Consider the following 24,069-nt stretch of genomic DNA (forward strand, 5'->3'; position numbering starts at 1 on the left):
ATACAAAGAAGTGCAGAAAATCAAGTAAAATGAGGAAACAGGAATATATTCTAAAAGAAGAACAAGATAAAACCTTAGAAAAACACCTTAATGAAACAGAGATAAGTAATTTACCTTATAAAGAGTTCTAAGTAATGGTCATAAAATGCTCACCTCACTTGGGAGAAGAATGGATAAACACAGTGAGAACTTCAACAAAGAAATAGAAAACATTAAGTAACAAATAGAAGCCACTGGGCTGAAGAATACAATAACTGAACTGATCTGAAATATATACTGGAGGGGTTCAACAGCCGACTAGATGAAGCAAAGAAAGGATCAGTGAACTCAAAGACAGGGCAGTGGAACTCACCTAATCAGAACAGCAAAAAGAAAAAAGAATTTTAAAAAGCGGAGATGGCTTACAGGACTTATGGGACAACATCAAGTAAATTAACGCACACATTATAACAGTCCCAGAAGGAGAATAGAGATAAAGGGACTGAAAACTTACTTGAAGAAATAATGGCTGAGAACTTCCCTAACCTGGGGAAGGAAACAGACATTCAGATCCAGGAAGCCCAGAGAGACCCACACCAAGACACATTATAATTAAAATGTCAAAAGTTTAGGGCTTCCCTGGTGGCGCAGTGGTTGAGAATCTGCCTGCTAATGCAGGGGACACGGGTTAGAGCCCTGGTCTGGGAAGATCCCACATGCTACAGAGCAACTAGGCCCGTGAGCCACAACTACTGAGCCTGAGCGTCTGGAGCCTGTGCTCCTCAACGAGAGAGGCTGCAACAGTGAGAGGCCCGTGCACCACGATGAAGAGTGGCCCCCGCTTGCCACAACTAGAGAAAGCCCTTGCACAGAAACGAAGACCCAACACAGTCAAAAATTAAAAAAAAAATAATTAAAAGAAGGCTCAACATTAAAAAAAAATGTCAGGAGTTTAAAAAAAGAATCTTAAAAGCAGCAAGAGAAAAACCAAGGGAGCTCTCATAAGACCATCAGCAGACTTTTCAGCAGAAACTTTGCAAACCAGAAGGAATATATTCAAAGTAAACTTCTAACCAAGGATACTCTACCTAGCAGAGTTATTGCTCAGAATTGAAAGAAAGATAAGGAGTTTCCCAGGCAAGCAAAACCTAAAGGAGCTCATCACCAATAAACCAGCCTTACAAGAAATGTTAAAGGGACTTCTTTGCTGAAAAGGGCGCCAATTAGTAACAAAAGTATGAAAGTATAAATCTCACTGGTAAAGGTAAATATATAGTAGAGGTAGTGGATTAATCACGTAGAGTGAGAATAGTAAAAGGAAAAAGACAAAAATAGTAAAAATAACTCCAATAATTAGTGAAGGGATACACAAGATAAAAAGATGTAAAATGTGACATCAAAAGCAGAAGATAGAGGGGGAGTAAAAATGCAGACTTTTAGAATGCATTCAAACTTAAGTTGTTTGCAGCTTAAAATGGACTGTTATGTAGGTTGTTATATGTAAGCCTCATGGTAACAACCAAGCAAAAACTGTAGTAGATACACAAAAGATAATGAGAAAGAAATTAACCATTCCACTAAAGTCATCAAACCACAAAGAAAGAAAGAGAACAGAACAGCCAGAAAATAATTAACAATATGCAGTGAATACATACCTGTCAATAATTATTTTAATTGTAAATGGACTAAATTCTCCAATCAAAAGACACAGAGTGGCTGAATGGATTAAAAAAATAAGACCTATTTATATGCTGCCTATAAGATGCTCCCTTCAGATGTAAGGACACACACAGAATGGAAGTTGAAGGCATGGAAAAAGATGTTCTGTGCAAACAGAAACCAAATGAAAGCTTGGGTAGCTATACTTATATCAGAAAAACATAGACTAAAACAGAGACTGTAATAAGAGACAGAGAAGGGTATTACATATTGATAAAGGTGTCAATCCAACAAGAAGATGTTTAACATGTATTAATTATGCACCCCCCCAAAAAAACAATAATAATTATGCACCCAACATAGGAGCACCTAAATATTTAGAGCAAATATTAAGAGACCTAAAGGGAGTAGTAGACATCAATACAGTAATAGTAGGGGACCTTAATACCCACTTTTATTAATAGATAAGTTATCCCAAAAGAAATCAGTAAGGAAACATCAGCCTTATATGACATGTTAGACCAGATGGACTTAACAGATATACAGAAAACATTCCATCCAAAAGCAGCAGAGTGTACATTCTTCTCAACTGCATATAGAACATTCTCCAGGATCATATATTAGGTTAAAAAACAAGTCATAATAAATTTTTTTTTTTTTTTTTTTGCGGTACGTGGGCCTCTCACTGCTGCGGCCTCTCCCATTGCGGAGCACAGGCTCCGGACGCGCAGCCTCAGTGGCCATGGCTCATGGGCCCAGCCGCTCCGTGGCATGTGGGATCTTCCCGGACCGGGGCACAAACCCATGTCCCCTGCATCAGCAGGCGGACTCTCAACCACTGCGCCACCAGGGAAGCCCAGTCATAATAAATTTAACATTGGAGCCATATCAAGCATCTCTTTTAGGACCACAGTGGTATGAAACTAGAAATCAGTTACAAGAAGAAGACTGGAAAAATCACAAATATGGATAGATTAAACAGTATGCTACTGAGTAACCAACGGGTCAATGACGAAATCAAAGGAGAAATCAAAAAATACTTTGAAAAAAATGAAAATGGAAATACAACATACCAAAAATTCATGGGAATTTCTAAGAGGCATTTCTAAGAGGGAAGTTCATAGTGATACATGCCTACCTCAAGAAACAAGAATAATCTCAAACAACTTAACTTTACACCTCAAGTAACTAGAAAAAGAAGAGCAAACGGAGCCCAAAGTTAGTTGAAGGAAGGTAATAACAAAGATCAGAACAGAAATAATTAGAGACTAAAAAGATCAATGAAACTAAGAGCTGGTTCTTTGAAAAGGTAAACAAAATTGACAAACCTTTATCTAGACTCACCAATAGAAAAAAGGAGGGCTCAAATAAAATCAGAAATGAAGGAAGAGCCATTATAACTACTACCACTGAAATACAGAGATTCACAAGATACTACTATGAACAATTATATGCCAACAAATTGCCAACAACCTACAAGAAATGGATACATTTCTAGGAACATACAGCCGGCTTTCCAATACTGAATCATGAAGAAGTAGAAAATATGAATAGATTACTAGTAAGGAGATATGAATCCATAATCAGAAACCTTCCAACAAACAAAAGTCCAGGATCAAACGGTTTAACTACCGAAGTCTACCAGACATTAAAAGAATTATAGCAATTCTTCTCAAACTCTTCCCAAAAAATAGAAAAGGAGGGAACACTTCCAAACTCATTTTATGAGGCCAGCATTACCCTGATAAACCAGGCAAGGACACTACAAGAAAAAATTACGGGCTGATATTCCTGATGAACATAGATGCAAAAATCCTCAACAAAATATTAGCGAACAAATGGCAACAATACATTAAAAGGGTCATACACCATGATCAAGCGGGATTTATTCCAGGGATGCAAGGATGGTTTGACATCCAGAAATCAAGCAACATGATACACCACATTAACAAATGAAGATGAAAATCGTATGATCTCAGTGGGTTACAGAAAAAGCATTTGACAAAATTTAAACATCCATTTATGATAAAAACTCTCAACACAGTGGGTATGGAGGGAACATACCTCAACATAATAAATGCCATATATGACAAGCCTATAGCTTAATATGCTCAGTGGTGAAAATCTGAAAGATTTTCTTCTAAGATCAGGAACAAGACATGGATGCCTACTCTCACCACTTTTATTCAACATAGTATTAAATTTCTAGCCAGATAAATTAGGCAAGAAAAAGAAAAGGCATCCAAATTAGAAAGGAAGAAGTAAAATTATCACTCTTTGCAGATGACATATTATATGTAGAAAACCTTTAGACTCCATAAGAAAAAAAACTTAGAATACTGAATAATGAATAAACTGAATAATAAATGAATTCAGTAATGTTGCAAAATACAAAATATATAAAAATCTGTTGTGTTTCTATACACTAATATTGAACTAGCAGAGGAAATTAAGAAAATAATCCCGTTTACAATTGCATCAAAAAGAATAAAATACTTAGGAACAAATTCAACCACAGAGGTGAAAGACCTGTACACTGAAAACTATAAGACAGTGATGAAATAAAGACAAAACTAAATGAAAAGATACTCCATGCTCATCGATAGAATTAAAATTGTTAAGATATCCATACTACCCAAAGCAATCACAGGTTTAATGCAATAACTGTTAAAATTCCACTGGCAATTTTTCACAGAAATAGAATAAACTATCCTAAAATTTGTATGGAATCACGAAAGACCCCAAATAGCCAAAGCAATCTTGAGAAAGAACAAAAAGCTAGAGGCATCACGCTCCCTGATTTCAAACCATATGACATAGGTATAGTAATCAAAAGATGGTATTGGCAAAAAAATAGACAAATAGATCAGTGGAACAGAATAGAGAGTTCAGAAATAAACCCACACATACATGCTCAATTAATTTATGACAAAAGGAGCCAAGAATAAATAAACATTGGGGAAAGGACAGTCTCTTCAATAAACAGTATTGGGAAGATGTTAAAAAATAGCATTGGGAAAACTAAATAGCCACATGCAAAAGAATGAAAAGAATGAAACTAGACTACTGTCTTACACCATACACAAAAATTGAATTAAAGACTTGAATGCAAGACCTGAAACCCTGAAACTCATAGAAGAAAACATAGGTGGTAAGGTTCTTAACATCAGCCTTGGTGATCATTTTCTGGATTTGACTTCAGAAGCAAAGGCAACAAAAGCAAAATTAAACAAGCAGGACTACATTAAACTAAAAAGCTTCTGCACAGCAAAGAACATCAACAAAACGGAAAGGCAATGTACTGAATGGGAGAAGATTATTTGCAAACAATATATCTGATAAGGGGTTAATATCCAAAATATATAAAGAACATACAACTCAATAGCAAAACAATCTGATTTTAAAAGTGGACAGACGATCTGAATAGACATTTTTCCAAAGAAGACACACAGATGGCCAAAAGATACACGAAAAGTTGCTCAACATCACTGATGATCAGGAAATGCAAACCAAAACCACAATAAGCTGTCGTCTCACACCTGTGAGAATGGCTGTCATCAAAAAGACAAGGATGTAGAGAAGAGGGAGCCCTTGTGCACTGTTGGTGGGATTGTAAATTGATGTAGCCACTATGGAAGACACTTTGGAGGTTCCTCAAAAAATTAAAAATAGAACTACCATATATGATCCAGCAATTCCCCTTCTGGGTATTTATCCGAGGAAAATGAAAATACTAACTTGAAAAGATTTTTGGACCCCAGTGTTCATTGCAGTGTTATTTACAGTAGCCAAGATATGGAAAAACCCAAGTGTTCATCAATAAATGAATGGATAAATAAGATTTGCTGTATATATACAATGGAATGCTATTCAGCCATTAAAAAAGAATGAAACCTTCCTTCCATTTGCAACCACATGGATGGACCTTGAGGGCATTATGCTAAATGAAATGAGTCAGAAAGGGAAGACAGAGATCGTATGATCTCACTTATGTGTGGAATCTAAAAAACAAACCAGACCAAGTTCATAGATACAGAGAACAGATTGGTGGTTGCTAGAGGCGCAGGGGGTTAGGTGTGGGTGAAATGGATGAAGGGGGTCAAAAGTTACAGACTAATGGTTATAAAATAAATAAGTGATGGGGATGTAATGTACAGCATGGTGTCCAAAGTTAATAATATTGTATTGCAAATTTCAAAGTTGCTAAGAGTATATTTTAAAAGTTCTCACCACAGGAAAAAAATACTTTGTATGTACGGTGACAGAGGGTAACTAGACTTACTGTGGTGATCATTTCACAATGTATATAAAAATCAAATTACTACACTGTACACCTGAAACTAATATAGTGTTACATGTCAATTATACTTCAATTAAAAAAAATCTTTTTAAAAATCTATTACAGCATCCTTTCCTGTAGCTACAATGAAGACACAAAAAATTTTTTAAACTAGTTAAGAAACATAACATCATCTCTGCTTCCTTGAATATAGTTAGAATGGCATACTTTATTTAAAGGAAGACTCATATTCTGGAAAGCTTAGCTGTTTCTAAATTAGTTTATAAATTTAATGTGATATTGATCAGAAACTCAGTGGAGGTGTTTATATATTTGTGTCTGGAGACTTGACAGTATTTTCAAGTTCTCAGAAGAATAAAGCTCAGAAAATTAAGTTAAGAAACGTTTTAAACAGCAATGTGGAGTAATGTTTTAGTTTTAATGGGAAAACTTTGTAAGCCAACAGTATTTAAAATAGTTTGGAACTGGCACAACAATAGATGGCCAGATGAATGAAACAGATTAGAGTATCCAGAAATAGATCTAAGAATAAATGGAAAATTCTTGCTATGACAAAGTAGCATTTCAGGACAATGTGGAAATGATGAATTTTTCAGTAAATGATACTGGGGCAGCAGGCTGGAGATTTGGGGGAAAAAATTCAGCTGAATCCCTAGCTTATACCTTTAACCAAAATAAAATCTGCATGTATCAAAGGTTTAATAATAATAAATGAAGCCGTAAAGATACGAAAATAAAAGCATGGATGAATATATATATATATATATGTGTCTGTGGGTATGTATGCATGTGTGTTGTATATGTGTTATAAATGTTTATTACATATTTTAATCTTGAAGTGTGGAAGACCTTTCTGAATACAATACAAAACCCAGAAGTCATGCAATGAGAGAATGAGATACTTGAGACAAAAAGAAATACGTGTGTTTATAAGATGTTTGGTTAAAACACACAAACCCTTAAACAGAATCAGTATTTAATCTGAGGGAAAAGCATGTGTAATATTGCAAGGTAGACCAAAGAGCCCTTATAAATTAGAAATAGAAGATGAATAACTCAGTAGCTAACTTATGGAAAGATGCTCCATGTCAGTAGTAATCAGAACAATGAATATTAAGACAACAGTGAGATACCAGTTTGAGTCCTCATTAGATTGACAAAAATGAAAAAGACTGCTCTATTAGGAGAGGCGTGACCACTTGTTGATAGGAGTACGAATTAATAGAACCTCTTAGAAGGTAACTCTGTTAGATCATTGAGTATATGTAACCTTTAACTCAACAATTCCAGTTCCAGAGATCTGTTGTTTGGAAATCACACAAATTAGAGGGCGGACGTGGTGGGGGGAAGGTAGAAAGGATATTCACTGCAGCATTGCTTGGAAACCACCTAAGTACACATCCACAGAGGAAGAGATTGATTAAATTAATAATTGTGGCCATTTAAAAGAATGAGACAGATCTATGTTTGCATCCCTAGAAAGTTTGGAAGTATATGTACCATGATGTTAACAGTGGGGAGTAAGATTAACACCACACACAAAAATAAACTCAAAATGGATTCGAGACCTAAATGTAAGACCGACAAGAGAAGAATTTCCTATTTCATATATTTATGTCTTATTTGAATTTTTAATAGGGTAATTGTATTAAAATGGCTTATGTTTCTAGTAAGTAAATACTTTAAAGGATAAAAAAGTGCTGCCACTTAACGTTGGCTTAAAGTTTATTCCAAGTATTTATCATTCATTCAGCAAATATTTATTATTCAGTGCTTGCTAATTGCTGTGAGTAGCATAGGGAAATAGACAGTAAACATAGTAAGTAAATAATGTATGTTGTGCTATGGAGAAAGGAAAGTCTGTAGAGTAAGGTAAGGAAGAGTGAAAATACAGTTTTCAATGTAATAAATCTCATTGAAAAGGAGTAAGTCATTTGAGCAAGGAACTGAAGAATTGGAAGGAATTGCACCATTTACTGTGGTTCATGTGATTAAAATTAAACATTTCAAGTTCGAAGTATTCTAACTCCAGGCTTGCAGAACTGCATGGCGATCCAGTTTTTCTAACTGTTTTAAATCTGAATTCTTATAAAGAATCTTAGAATTCTATGTTGAATGTTGAGAGGTTCTCAAACATTACATGCATAAATAAGAATCACATAACACGCTGATTTCTGTGCCCTGTACCTAAGCAGTTGAATCAGATCTTCTGCATTTGGAAGGCAGCTATACTAACCCCTATATCACCAGTGCCTCCAGATTTTCTGCATTTGGAGCCAGTGGAATGTGCATTTTAAACAAGCACCACAGAAATTTTGATGTAAATAGTCCCAGGTCCACACTTACACCTGTGAGATGAGCCTGCTTCACTCCGCCTAGCAAAAGACAGCTCCCTCATTATTATTTTTGAATGTGTGAGCTCTTGTGTTCAAGTGTATGTCATTAACATGACTTGTTTACTTGTTTAGGTCAAAGGCAATTGTTTGTTTTTTTCTCTCTTTAAAGGTATCATCAAATGGTATTCAGTCCACTCCTCTAAATCTTGCAACATATTGGAAATGTAGTGCTGGCACCACAGATCTTAGAGTGGATTATAAGTACAACCCAGAAGCTATGGTGGCACCAAGTGTGCTTTCCAACGTACAGGTGGTGGTACCAGTGGATGGAGGAGTCACAAACATGCAGTCCCTTCCCCCTGCAATATGGTAAATTAAGTAGATTTCTGAATTTCTACTAAGTTTCTATTGCAATCCCTCAGTCTTAGAACCTAAGTTCTGAAAGTTGTCCTATAAGTTAGTGTATTTTCCCAAAGAAACCATGCTATAAAAGGTACTGTACATTTTACTAGTCACACTACGGTAGCCGCAACCCAAAATAAACTAGTCTTGCTGTCCCCACCCAGACTCGAATGATTCAATACAACTTTACCCTTAGGCAAAGTATGTAATTTCTCTAAACTTTCTTTTTTTCATTTAAAAAATAAAGATAATTATTATTTTATAGGATTAAATATAGCATCTAGCATATCTATAGGAATACCTATCTGGTTAGTCTTTAGTATTATTTTTTACATCTCTTAACTACCTCTCTTGTTCCCTCCATTAATATTAGTATAGACTCTAACCACTCTTCGTTTATATTTGCTTCACTGTTTAGTAATAAAACTGTGTTTTCCTTGAGCAATGAAGGTACTGGGTCACCTATGCATTGTTTTCCTTTCTCTGATCAGTAGAAATGAAAAGAATTTACATAATTTGGTAAATATCCATTTATAAAGATAATATTATATTTATATTACTCATAAACACATTTTCACCAGGTGATACTATTCAAAGTAAATCTAGCACCATAGTTCTAGTGAAATATTTAAAATGTATTTATTGAGTGTTCACTTATGTACAAGGTACTATACTAGGCACATTATCTGAAAACATTTGTTCTTACAGGAATGCAGAACAGATGAAAGCCTTTTGGAAACTCTCTGGTATTTCAGAAAAATCAGAAAATAGAGGTAAGCGTGTGCATGTTTTTTTTGTTGCTTATAATGTGATGTCACATGGATTTTTTAGGCATGTTTATGGAAAATTTTCTCCTGGAATTTCATGCCTTCAGTTCTAAAACTGACCACTAGGTGGAAGTTAATACCTTATAATAAGAGTGGACCAGTTGAGATTCAGAACACATTTTTTTTCTTCTAGATTGAATATGCTTTCTCTGAGAAAAAGAATGCTTTGCTATAGCTTTGTAAATATTATATAAATGCTTCTTATGTTCACATTGCTACCATTAAGAGAAGATACCTAATAAAGTAAATTTATAGAAGTCTAGGTAACCTGATAATTGAAACTGAAAACTAATTGATACTAATTAACACACTCTTTAGCTCATTCTTGGGGTCCTCCTGGCCTCCCAGAAATCATGCAGAAGCTTCCCGGCCTTAAAAAGCCCCTCTGTCTTTTCTCTCTCAGGACAACCTTACCTTGGTCATTTCCCCTTATTAAAACTAACCATTAACAGCCTTTAATTCTGTGATCATTATTTTAAGGAGAAGCAAGTTAATCGCCTCCTCCCACCATGTCTGCATCTGTGTTCCCAATGCAAAGAAAAGGTCTCTGCGAGTTAGTTGATCACTCCTAGTATATCCCCTAACTCAGTTTAGAATGAATTTCCAGGACAGTCAAGACTTTAACTTTTTTTCAAAATTTATTTATTTTTGGCTGTGTTAGGTCTTCGTTGCTGCGCACGGGCTTTCTCTAGTTGCCGCGAGTGGGGTATACTCTTCGTTGCGGTGCGCGGGCTTCTCATTGCGGTGGCTTCTCTTGTTGTGGAGCACGGGCTCTAGGCGCGCAGGCTTCAGTAGTTGCAGCACGTGGGCTTAGTAGTTGTGGCTTGTGGGCTCTAGAGTGCAGGCTCAGTAGTTGTGGCGCACGGGCTCAGTTGCTCCACAGCATGTGGGATCTCCCCAGACCAGGGCTTGTCCCCTGCATTGGCCGGCAGATTCTTAACCATTGTGCCACCAGGGAAGCCCAAGTCTTTAACATTTTATTTGTAGTTTCTCTTAATCAAAGGAGAGTTCTCCTGCCCTCTTTTGAATGCCTAATTAATCTCCAGTTACTTTTCCTATTAAGTAGGGTTTTTTGGCGTTTCAAGTTTTGTTCAGCTTTTTCCTTTTAAACATTTTAAGCATAATGTGATCAAAATGTAAAACATATCATCAGTAGTTTTTCTCATAGGTATTTCTGCATAAAAGTCCAGGAACATACCTCGTATTGTCTGTTCATTCAGACCTGCTGTGCTGAACCAGACTTTTACTACTAGAGAACAACACATTGTATGAAATAACCTAGCTAATCTCTAGTTCCTTTGTTCCTATTTGGTACTTAAAGGTTGCCTATTTTCAGGTGGTAAACTGTACTGATTTTTACTCTAACTGTATGGCTATGAGAGACAAAACTGAAATTCCTAGTTGAAACTGGAAGTAAACCAGAAATGCTACTTGAATTGAGGGTTTACAACCAGTTAGCAAGGAAGAAAGGGTATATTTTCCCCATATTTAATGAAACAGTATTATTGTAAATATTTACCAAGAAAGGAGTTTGTTCTCTTAAAAATAAGACACAAATTTTCTAACCAGATATATTAATAGTTTCCCTGTGCTGTTCAGGTATCAGAGTGTCTGTGTGAGGAAATGGAAACATCTTATAAATGTGGCTCTGATTTGGTTAGTCAGGCTTTAAAAAAAAAATCTCCAAATTAGAATACTGTAAAACAGAAATCTATTTCTATTTTGCCTTTATGCCCAGAAGAGGGACAGGAAATAATTCTAAAGTTTAAGGATTGCCAAGGTGGCTGCTCTTGGCCTGTGGTGGAACTTTCACAGAATTGAATTTTGCACATCAAGAACTGTAAAAGTTTAAGGAGGGCTTGGGCAAGCGTTAAGAATTATACAGCAATTCATCTTCCCAATTGATCTGTGCCACCAGGTACAATAGTATAGGAGGTCATTGTTATATTTTCTTCCAGATTTCTCTCTGTAGTGTTCAGCTTCTATGCGGGGAATCACAGAATGTCACTCCTACTATCAGGCAGTTCTCCTTTCCCCAGCCAGAATCCTCCTAGACTCCTCCTCCTTTTCACCCCTTGATTTCAACTCTTAAATATCTTTCAAATTCATTCCTTTCTTTCCTTTCCCTTAGCCTAGTTCAGATCCCCTTTTCCTGTCACCTAGAGTCCTAGACTATTTATTGACCTTCAGGTGGTTTCCCTACGTTGCATCTTGTACCTTTCTGCCCTTCTGGGAGACTTACCTGAAATGTTTGTCTTCCATATCTTAGGTGGTTCCTTATGGTTATTTCTTCCGGTGGTTTGTAAAGATATTTAGAGCTCGTTCCTTGCTGCCGGTCTAGTCTCCTCTTCTGCCACTCTCTTCCACCTGTACCCTCTTCTCCAGCTCTTCTGGTGTAGATGTAGCTCCCTTAAACACGTCATGCTCTGTCAGGTCTGCCATCTCTGTACCTGTAGTCACCTTTGCCTGAGATACAGGCCTGTCATCCCCACGCCATTTTATGTGCCCATAGCTTTTTTTTTTCCTTAACAGCATTTATAATATTCATAATTATTTACTATTTCTGCCACACTGTTAGACTGAGTTATGTTGAATAAATGGTTATATTGAAAAGAAAGCCCCTCAGACATAATTGGCATGATGTTAGACCAGTTAAATTTTAAAATGAAGGGTGTTAGCATATGCTATTTGTTTTTCTCTTTCTGACTTACTTCACTCTGTATGACAGACTCTAGGTCCATCCACCTCACTACAAATAACTCAATTTCGTTTCTTTTTATGACTGAGTAATATTCCATTGTATATATGTGCCACATCTTCTTTATCCATTTATACACTACCAAACGTAAAATAGATAGCTAGTGGGAAGCAGCTGCATAGCACAGGGAGATCAGCTCCGTGCTTTGTGTCCACCTAGAGGGATGGGATAGGGAGGATGGGAGGGAGACACAAGAGGGAGGAGATAACCGCTCTTCACAATCTTAGCTGTCTTAGCTTCTTTACCTCTCCCGCCTGTGATATGGTACTCAGTAGTCCTTTCCTTTTGACCTTATTCCCACTCATCCCTTCTAGGGCTTCCTTCTGAGCTGCCCTCAGACTTGTCTTTTGACTCATTTCAACATTCATATAGCATAGGAATCTCAATAGTAAATGCCTCTGAAGATTATTATTAATTAAGTCAAAGAGAAGCATGGATGAAGATTACTTAACGAAAATTCAGGTTCACTGAATAAAGTCTGATTTGGAAACAGGACATTGATTTGTTTGCTGTACACATTTCACGAATTTGGCATAGGACAGACACAGTTCAGCTTACTTGCTCATTTGCCTTTTTTGGTGTGAAATATATTATCCTGTATAAGTTCTTTGTTCTTTTCCTTGTAGGTTCTGGGTCCCTCAGAGCAAAATTTGATCTTTCAGAAGGACCCAGTAAACCCACAACACTTGCAGTGCAATTCCTCAGCGAGGGAAGTACCCTCTCAGGAGTAGATACTGAACTTGTAGGCACTGGCTATAGGCTTTCCTTAGTAAAGAAGCGGTTTGCCACTGGTAAGTTGGGAGATTTCAAGCTTTATAATGTACATGGGAAACATTTGTATTCTAACATTTACTAAACGACTGTCAAGTAGTTTATAGTCTAAAGGCATGGAAATTTTTTCTTTGACCTTTGGTACAAGGTGCCAGATAGAGACACACCTGGGAGAGAGAGTACTCATGGTCAGTATAGCTGAACACCTGTGATCTGATTCTAATGTATTGTAAACAGCAGGTGGGAACTGGGGTTTGTATCTGTAACCACAGTGAAAATATTCTCCTTCGAGTTCATTTGAAATTATAATCGCAAAGGTCTGCTTGGTGTTTTTCAGGACGATACTTGGCAGATTGTTGATGGACCTGGGAAAGTGGTTGGCTCAAAGGAGTAGTACAAACCTGCCACTCTGCATTATCTGTTCTTTCCAAACACTATTCTAACTTGTATTATGTCTTTAAGAGCTGACTACAAACATTAAATTGCACTTTTGAAGTGAGTCATCGACAGAAATAGCACTGAAATGATTTTCAACGCTGTAAATGATAAACTGCAATATTCAGGAAACACATTTATTCGGATTGTCAGTAAAGTGAAGTTTTTATAGGCTGAAATTTTAAATTATCTTCAGTGTCTGTGGTTATAGTGTAATATCAGGTCTGAAATTTCAGGAGAGCAAGCACAAAATAATTTAGCTTTCCATAAGTTTTTAGAGTCAGAGATAATTTTGAAATTTTATAAGTTTTGATATTGAATGGATACGGACAGAACGTGAATTCTAAGTTTGGGATAATGTTCATTTATAACACTCAGTCAAATTGAGTTTTGTGCCATAAAGTAATCAGACCAGAGTCCAAGGTGTTTGCAAAATCTGTAATTTGATTCTCATATAAACATATTAATAAAGTGTAAATGGTGTTTTATATGATTTTTTTTAATCCTCAAGTGCAATGTGTTTTAAAATAAGCTTGCAAAAGACAGCAGAGAAATTTACTTCTGCAGTTAACTTTATAGAAGTTGTGATTGTTTTGATAAATTAATGCTGTAGATTTAATTTATTTTTATATGGATTGCATAATGTGTGCCTTGTAAAACAATAACAAAACCCAGAAATGTGCCTATCTAGTTTGTGTTCATTAATGTGCCTCACTTTCTTCCTAACAGTCTGGATCTTCTATTCGGAATCTTAGAGTAGTCAAGGATTTTTACAAGATAATTGCAATTTTCAGAAATACCTTTGGCCGCAATTGGGAAGGGAGTTCAGAATAACTAAAGGACAATTTATACTTAAGAACCCTGGCTCGCTTCTTTAGTGATACACTGTAGCCACTAGAGAAATAACTAATGGCATTTGTTTACAGGGGGAAAAAAATCACCTTCAGATATTCCACCTTAACCTCATCAGAAAGTTCTGTAAAACTCTAATGATAAATTGGTAACTGGTATTTTAACTCTCCATTTAACATTTCCCTTCACTCTGTTACTGCAAATCTGTACATTTATTTCCTGAATGTGTTGTGAGCATGAATTTTGTAGTAGTTTGTGAGGAACACTTTAGAAAAGATTAGTTTTGGCATTTTCAACAATTGGAAAAATTACCAATTTGTATGTTCTTGTTCTTACTTAATTGCTACCTGCTAAAAATAGGAAAATTATTTGAAATGATGGATTGGGTTAAGCATTTCTTAATATTACTGATATTAAATAGTAAAAATCCTAACTTTATAGCAAATCCTGATTAATTGAAGGAATTAAATATTTTGGACACAGTTTCATAATTTACAAATGGGAAATTTATTTGTAAGTACCAGTGTCCTGCATTTTGAATAGAAGCAATAAAATGTGTTATATATGATAATTTATATAAAACCACTAATTGTTCTGTTAAGCTTTACAGAAAATAAAACCCCTCCTACTAGGCATTTATGTAACATCTTGCTATATTAAATACAGCAGAAAATCTACTCATTTAGTAACATATATAACACAATAATGTGCTTTTTAATATATCCATGTTAGCCCAATTCTAAATTTAGATTTGACTAAAGCAGTACATAAGAGAATTTGCTAAAATTTTCATCTTTACTAAATAGTGGACAAAATTAGAATTTCTAACTTATATTGTACTCTTTTAAATGCCAATTACAGTCCCTTACTGGAATCTTAACTGTAACTGCTTTGCAGTCAAACTGCTTTTATTGGGCAGTTAATACTTTATTGTTGGAATTCAGACACCATTATACTCACCATGTTTGTTTTTAATCAAGTATTACCTTACAATGTACAAACTAGTGAAATGGTTAAACTTCTGCACTTTCCGAATTACCACTGTCTTCATACCAAGTGCTGATACATAAATTTGTATTGGGTGCAGGTTACAATTTTGAAGCCATATGAGTTTATATTGATTTTTTCATTTAAAAATCCACTAATGATGTAAAAAAGACCAATAGATTTTCAATCGGAAATGTATTTAGCAAGCTGGTTCTTGCTTATGTATAGTGATAAACTTTGTAGCTGCCTCTTTAACCAAGAACTTGTAAACACAGAACTCTAACAAATGTGAGTTTTTAAGAATTGTTATTTACTACTTTGAATTGTAATTAGAACAAGGCAAATCTTACAAAATTTTGTAAATATTTTTGATTTTTTCATAAAAATGTAAATTTTACATAAAAGTTGTGCCCTTAATAAACATGTAATATATAATTTATCAGTTGGTTTGTGTGTTTTTGTACTCTTGTTTATAGTAATAATAGCTATATCATAGACTTTAGGACAAGGCAAGCTAGGTAAGCAAAGAATAATTGGTGTTGAACTTTGTTATCACCATTTAGACAGACATATAGATTGGTCTCTTATTTAGTTTTAACTGATCGTATAGGAAAACTTCATTTGGACTATAACCCAAAAGTATATAAATTGTTTAATAAGGATTATTTTTATTTGTTTCTAAATATACTTAAATCGATGTTAAGCTTTAGCAAAGACTTTCCTCCTGACAAGTTGCTTAGGAACACAGCATCACACAGTTTTAAAACCATACTCTTTCAAGGAGGTAATCAGGAACATCAAGCCTCTCAAAAACCAGCAGATTGAGAAAGGAGCAAAAAAAAGGAATTGGAAAAAAGATTTCATCCTAAATATTGAAAATTTTGCTAAATCTGTGTCATGAAAAGGAGCAGTTTAGTTCATCTAGGTCAGGTTGGGGAACCTGTGTCCCAAACAGGTAGCACTCTTACCATTCATACCATAGGCTCATCTTTTTTCTTTTATTCTCTATTTCCACTTGCACTGCTCCCACCTGTTCAGAGTGAATGATGCTAGCTGCTGTGATAAATAAGATCCCGGGAACTTAACACTGTGAACTAGTATGTTGCTTACGTCACGGTCCTAAGGAGGTTGGAGGAGGAGCTCTGCTCCATACAGTAATTCAAGGACACAGGCTCCCTCCATTTTTGTGACTCCACTCAAAATCCTCTCCATTTGGCCGTTGGATGGGGAAGGAAGGAAACTGGGAGTTTATGGGCCAGGCGCAGAGCTGGCGTCATGACCTTTGTTCACATTCCTCTAGCCAGAACTTGATCTGTGCTTCCAACTAACTAACTGCAAGGAAAGATGGGAAATACATAGTGTGGTTGTGTGCCTAGGAGGAAAAGAAAGCATATTTTGACAAACACAGTAATCCTCTGGCGCGCATCCTGCCCTTTCTCCATTTGGTCATCTTTCGTTATTCCTTCTCCTAAATGTGCGTTTAACGCTGTCTGTGGCTTTCAGTACTAAAGGTTCATTCCATCATCTCTTGCTATATGTACATATTTTACCCCTATTTTAAAATATCCATATTTCCTCTAATCATATATGATATTTATGATTACTTATGATAACTCAGAAACCACTGCTTATCTTTAGCATGCAGTGTTTCATCTGTCAGTAATTTTTTAACTGCAGGTAACAGAAAACAAAACTAAGAATGGTTTAAACAGATAAAGACAAGTTTTTTCCCTGCATCACGAAGTCTGCAAGTTTATCTGTTGCTGGGATTGGACAGAACAAGTGATTCTTTTGGCTTTTTCCTTATGGTTGCAATATGGCTGCCACAGCTTCCAACTACATATTTACATCCAAAGCTGGGAGGGGGGGCAGTTCCAGGTATATCTGTCCTTTTTGTCAGGAGATTTAAAGCTTTTCCAGCACATTTCTGCTTGCTTCCTATTGGCCAGAATTGTGTAAGAGGCAGAGAAAGCCAAGTAGCCTTTATTTTTAAGTGAGTAAAGGAGAGGGGCTGGGAATGGCTGAAGGTGAATTGGCCAGCAGGTCAGCCACCAGATTTCTGACTAGTACAGGCATATTTCCTTATAGCATATTTCCAATTAAATCTCTGCACTTAGCCGGATCAATTTATTTGACAATTTTAATCCAGCGATGAGCAGGGTGAACTTGAGAAAGTATTCTAAATCTTCTCTATCTTTAGAAGAGTGAATCAGTGTAACTTTCCTAGAGAGCAATTTGAATTCAAAACCTTTAAAAACCTTATTTATCATTTAAACTAGTAATTCATCACTGTTGGGAATTTGTCATAAGAAAACAGTGAGACAAAAAAGCAAAGATGTGTTTATTATATGAAAATATTGGAAGGATTAAATGAGTTGATAGCTCCCATATAGTGATATACTATGTAGGTATTTAAAATAATCATGAATAAACAACAAGGTCCTACTGTACAGCACAGGGAATACCTGTAATAAACCATAATGGAAAAGAATATGAAAAAGTATGTGTATATGTATAACTGAATCACTTTGCTGTAACACGAGAAACTAACAACATTGTAAGTCAACTTCAATTAATTAAAATAATCATGAAGGTTTATAGTCATTGATATGGAATATTGCTATGAGATCGTTAGATGGTAAAAGTAATTCTTTTTTGTTTGAAAGTGCATACACCTAACACAAAAACCTTTGTAAAAAATAGGGGGCTTCCCTGGTGGCGCAGTGGTTGGGAGTCCGCCTGCCGATGCAGGGGACACGGGTTCGTGCCCCGGTCTGGGAGAATCCCACGTGCCATGGAGCGGTTGAGCCTGTGGGCCATGGCCGCTGAGCCTGCACGTCCGGAGCCTGTGCTCCGCAACGGGAGAGGCCACAACAGTGAGAGGCCCGCGTACCGCAAAAAAAAAAAAAAAAAAAAAAATAGGCACCAAGTTGTAATTCCTGGGTGATGGGATTTTTACTTTCCACAGGATCTTTAATGTCCAAATTTCACTTTATTTTTTATAATGGGTAGGTATTACATTTACAATAAAAACTTTCTATTTTGAAAAAGTTTTAGAAATAGAGTGCAAGATGAACTTCATGTTGATGTAAATAATGTACAAGGATCTCTTTACATGAGGGTCTTCCCATTTTGATCACTGCCTTAGCCTTCCGCTTGGTTCTACCAAGATATAACTACTTTGTTCTGTATTGCTTATTAATGTATGGAAGTAGATTTCTGCTCTACTTTTTTCGGGTTTTTTTTTTTTTGGTCTCAAAGCTCAATGCCTTGATTTCTTTCACCTAAGTGAATACAGTATCAGTTCTTTTTTCTGCCCAAATTAATCTCTTTTAAAAAGTATGATCCAGAAAAGGGACAGAGGAAATGTGTAAGTATGATGTGGTTAAGGCTGTCTTCAGGGTAGCTTTTGGCAAAATTAAGAGCCTTTTAAATTTCAGAAACTTGGATGTTATCTCCTCAATATCATCCCAATAAATAAGGTGGCATATAAGCTCTAGTATTTTCTATCCTAATTCTAGCAATTATCTCAGTCGTTCATATATCAAAGCATAGTATTCTGACCCCTCAGCCAATGCTTATTCTGACTACTAGTAGCAGACCTACTAACATTAGCATGAGTTGGAGGACAACCATTTAAACACCCATTTATCATTGGTCAACTAGCATCAATCTTTTATTTTCTTATTCTTTACTTACGCTACTCACAACCTTAACTGGAAATAATCTTCTAAAATGAAGAGTGTTTGTAGTTTATCACTCTGGTCTTATAAACCAGAAAAGGAGAAAAACCTCCCTTACAACATCAAGGAAAAAGCTCCAACTCCGCCATCAGAAATTCTACCTAAACTATTCCCTGAAAGTTGCACATAAATAGTAAAATATTATTGTTATGTGCTATGTCAGTATTAAAAACAAATTCTAGAGGATCCCATTGCTGTGTACTTTGTGTATTAAATGACCTGCCCCATTACAATTAGTACATATATACTTGATTGTATGATACATTGTATATATAATCATACACTGTTTACTCCATGTGTATGAGTACAAACTATGAATATTATATGATTATGTAGAACAAAATATTCATTGTACAAATTCCATTAAGTCAAATCAACTCTAATCACCATACTTATCACAACCAATGACTTTCCTTAATCCCAAGCTTTGAGAAATAGGCAGCTTATCCCACAAACATGCTCTTCTTGCTCTGGGCCCATAACATGGGGGTTTCTAGAACTGAACTGTATGTGGCATCTGGTTCTTAACTTCAGGACCATCTCACCTAGAATCTCTCAAGCTTTCCTCTTAAATAAGACATCTTGATGGACTAATAACTAATCAGCCCATGTGCACACATAACTGTGGTGTCATACATTTGATATTTTAAGTTTGAGGGCATGCTGTGACCCAGCAATGGCCATCTGAGGCCTTAACACCGCCAGTCAACATCTAGCTGAGCCTATACTGAATATTGTTTTACAGCATCAACAGCCATAAGGTATTAGTCAATTTACATAAGAAAATTGATAAAACACAGGTACCTTCACGTGTCCAAATAAAAATTAGCAAACTCCCCTTAGCCCCTGTAGACCTCAAAGTGTATATATTTAATACCAATCTTGACATTTCCAAAACAAGATTAAAATATAATAGTACACAAAAGCCTACTTTCCCTCATTCTATAAGAAATATCTAAATCACAAATTAAGACATATTTTAGCCAAGATTTTTAACAAAATGAAAATTTCAAACACCAAAAATTCTGACTTTAAACCTATGGACTAGAAAAACTTACTCCCTCTCCAGTAGTTTAAAATACTTCCACTAAACACTAGCATGCTACTTAAATTCACAAAATTTTGATGGACAGGGATCCCCTTACATCTAGCTTGTTACTGTAAATTAATAAAGCAAGGCACTAAAAATGCCTAGATGAGTTTACTAAGTCCATAAACACATGGTCCCAGTCTTTCTATTAATTCTTAATAAAATTACACATGCAAGTATTCCACATCCAAGTGAGAAAGCCCTTTGGATGAGCAATGATTAAAAGAAGCGGGCATCAGGCACATTAAAAAGTGGGGGCTTCCCTGGTGGCGCAGTGGTTGAGAGTCCGGGGTTCGTGCCCCGGTCTGGGAAGATCCCACATGCCGCGGAGCAGCTGGGCCCGTGAGCCATGGCCGCTGAGCCTGCGCGTCCGGAGCCTGTGCTCCGCAACGGGAGAGGCCACAACAGTGAAAGGCCCGTGCATCGCAAAAAAAAAAAAAAAAAAAAAAAAGATATTCTTATAATAAAGTTAAATTTTAATTAGGCTGTAAAAAGCTGCAGCTAAAATAAACTACAAAAATGACTTTAATATTCCTGATTACACGATAGCTAAGACTCATACTGGGATCCAATACTCCATTATGCTTAGCCCTCAACCCAAACAATTAGAACAAAATTATATGCCAGAGTACTACTTGCAATAGCGTAAAACTCAAAGGACTTGGTGGTGTTTTTTATCCCTCTAGAGGAGCCTCTTCTATAATTTATCGATGTAAATTCTGATAAACCTCACCATTCCTTGCTAATACAGACTATCGCCATCTTCAGCAAACCCTAAAAAGGAGGCATAGTAAGCACAAACATCAACATAAAACTATTAGTTCAAGGTGTAGGCAGCCTATGGGGTAGAAAGAAATGGGCTACATTTTCTACTCCAAGAACATTAAATTTTACACAAAAGTATTTATAAAATTTAAAACTAAAGGAGGATTTAGCAGTAAATTTAAAAATAGGCTTGAGTAAAAAAAGAAAAAAAAATAGGCTTGAGTTAGGCCATGAAGCATGCACACATAGATGGTCACCCTCCTCAAATACCAAAACCTATGTATACAACTTATTTATAACTATTTAACATCTAAGAGGAGACAGGTCAGTCAGAGATAAGCATACTGGAAAGTGCTTGGACAGATCTAAGTGTAGCTTAAAATCATGTAGTTTACACCCACTAGATTTTCATCTTAAATGATCACTTTGAACCAAAACTAGTCCAAACTAATCAAGTTCAATTATAGTATATAAATTAAACATTTATTTACAAACAAAAGTATAGGCGATAGAGATTTTAACTAGTGCTATAGACAAAGTACCATAAGGGAATGGTGAAAGAAGTATTTAAATTATTAAATAGCAAAGTTTACGCCTTTTACTTTTTGCATAATGATTTAACTAGAACAATGTAAGAAAAAGAAGTCAAATGCCCCGAAGTAAGATGAAACCTATGAACAGTTTTTAAAGAACAAACTCATCTATGTAGCAGAATTATGAGATTTGTAGACAGGGGCGAAGAGCCTAATGAGCCTGGTGACTGTTGCTTATCCAGTACAGAATTTTGGTTCAACTTTAAGTTTACCTAAGAAACAATTCTAACATAAATTTAAATATTAATCTAAATAGGTAGAGCCCTTTACATTCAGGATACAGACTTCCTTAGAAGGAAGTTATTATTATATTAATATTGTTATTATTAATATCATAGTTATTGTCATATTAATAATATCATAGTTGGCCTAAAAGCAGCCACCAAATAAGAAAGCATTCAAGTCCAACAGTTTACTTATCTTAATTCCACTAATAAAAACTAACTCCTAACGTAATACTGGATCAATCTATCAACAGAAGTAATACTGTTAGTATGAATAACAAGAATTATTTCTCCTCACATAAGATTATATCAGAATGGATAATCACTGATAGTTAAATATAAATTTAACCTAATAATTATTTAATAAATCAGTTGTTAACCCAACACAGGTATGTGCTTAAGGAAAGATTTTTAAAAGGAACTCGCAAACACAAACCTTGCCTGTTTACCAAAACTATCACCTCTAGCATTTCTAGTATTAGAGGCACTGACTGCTCTGTGACAAATGTTTAATAGCCACTGTGGTATCCAGACCACGCGAAGGTAACTTAATCATTTGTTCTTTCAATACGGACTTGAATGAACGGCCACACGAGGGTTTTACTGTCTCTTACTTTTTTTTTTTAATTGAAGTATAGTTGATTTACAATATTGTGCCAATCTTTGCTGTAGAACAAAGGGACTCAGTTTTTCACATTAATACATTTTTTAAAATATTCTTTTCCATTATGGTTTATCCCAGGAGATTGGAGATATTTCCCTGTGTGATACAGTAGGACCTTCTTGTTTATCCATTCAAACAGAAATGAAAAGAAAGCGGGAGTTGCAATGTATTTTACTTTTTAATTAGAGAAATTGACTTTCCTGTGAAGAGCGTAATGACAGAATAAGACGATAAGACCCTATGGCGCACTAATTTAGTCCAACACCCCCTCCCCCAAAATTAATGAAATCAAGGGATAACAAAACTTTAAATGGACTAAGATTTTGGTTGGGGTGACCTCGGAGAGTAAAACAAGTGATTAAAACCTAGACCAACTAATCAAAATATTTTATCATTTATTGATCCAAAAGCTTCATCAATGGAACGAGTTACCCTAGGGATAACGGCATAATCTTATTCTGGAGTTCATATCAACAGTAGGGTTTACAACCTCATTAAATCAGGACATCCCAATGGTGTAACCACTATTAATGGGTCATTTGTTCAATGATTAAAGTCCTACGTGAGCTGAGTTCAGACCGAAGTAATCCAGATCAATTTCTATATATTTCATATTTCTCCCAGTATGAAAGGACAAGAGAAATCAGGCCTACTTTACAAAACTAATGGATGACATAATCTTAATCTTAATTAATTTACACCAGCCCTGCCCAAGAACAGGGTTTATTAGGTGGCAGAGCCTGGTAATTGCATAAAACTTAAACCTGTATAGCCAGAGATTTAACTTCCTTCCTTAACAATTTGGTTATAATCAACATTCTTTTATTAATTATTCCCATTCTACTTGCTACAGCATTCCTTATCCTAATCCAGTGAAAAGTACTGGGCTATATACAACTCTATGAAGGACCAAACATTGTTGGATGTGCTGGCCTGCTCCAACCCATTGCCAATGCTGGCCAGCTATTCATTAAAGAACCATTAACATCATCAATATGTATATTATTGCATCAGTCCTAGCCTCTACATTGGCCCTAACAATATGAATTCCGTTACCCACACCATATCCATTAATCAATAGAAACCTAGGCATACTATTTATATTAGCTGTATTATAGTCTCTCGTCAGATTGAACCTCAAATTCAAAATGTGCAGTAATTGGGACCCTATGAGCAACAGTGCAAACAATTTCATGTGAAGTAACACTAGCGATCATTCTATCATCAGTTGTATTAATTAATGGATCATTTACCCTCTCAACGTTAGTCACTACTCAAGAATACTTATGGCTAATTTTTCCATCTTGGCCACTGACCATGATATGATTTCTCTCAATCCTAGCAGAAACTAACCAAGCTCCATTCGACCTAACAAAAAGAGAATCAGAACTTGTCTCTGGCTTCAATGTTGAGTATGCAGCAGGCCCATTTGCCCTATTCTTCCTAGCAAAATATGCCAACATTATTATAATAAATATTTTTTACAACAATTCTATTCCTACATACCAGAACTATACTCAATTTTATTATCAAAATCATCTTCCTATCCTTTTTTTCCCTATGAATACAAGCATTCTATCCACGACTCCAATACGACCAACTTACACATCTTCTATGAAAAACTTCCTACTACTAACGCTAGCTCTTTCAATATGAAATATATCATTACTGATTATATCAAGCA

The 24,069-nt window shown here is 35.7% G+C and overlaps 1 protein-coding gene across 1 annotated transcript in view; it reads left to right on the forward strand.

The window, feature by feature from the left end:
* Positions 1–15,722, forward strand: part of FCHO2 (FCH and mu domain containing endocytic adaptor 2) — a 114,279-nt gene extending 98,557 nt beyond the window's left edge. The window contains exons 23-26 of the mRNA XM_024732766.1: positions 8,444–8,643; positions 9,385–9,449; positions 12,888–13,052; positions 13,370–15,722. Of these exons, the coding sequence (XP_024588534.1) occupies positions 8,444–8,643; positions 9,385–9,449; positions 12,888–13,052; positions 13,370–13,392 (453 nt within the window). The 3' untranslated portion in view covers positions 13,393–15,722. The remainder of the gene's footprint in view (positions 1–8,443; positions 8,644–9,384; positions 9,450–12,887; positions 13,053–13,369) is intronic.
* Positions 15,723–24,069: the final 8,347 nt, after the last annotated feature.

The sequence above is a fragment of the Neophocaena asiaeorientalis genome, unplaced genomic scaffold (genome assembly GCF_003031525.2).
Source record: "Neophocaena asiaeorientalis asiaeorientalis breed wild unplaced genomic scaffold, Neophocaena_asiaeorientalis_V1.1 scaffold515, whole genome shotgun sequence".
NCBI classification, from domain to species: domain Eukaryota; kingdom Metazoa; phylum Chordata; class Mammalia; order Artiodactyla; family Phocoenidae; genus Neophocaena; species Neophocaena asiaeorientalis.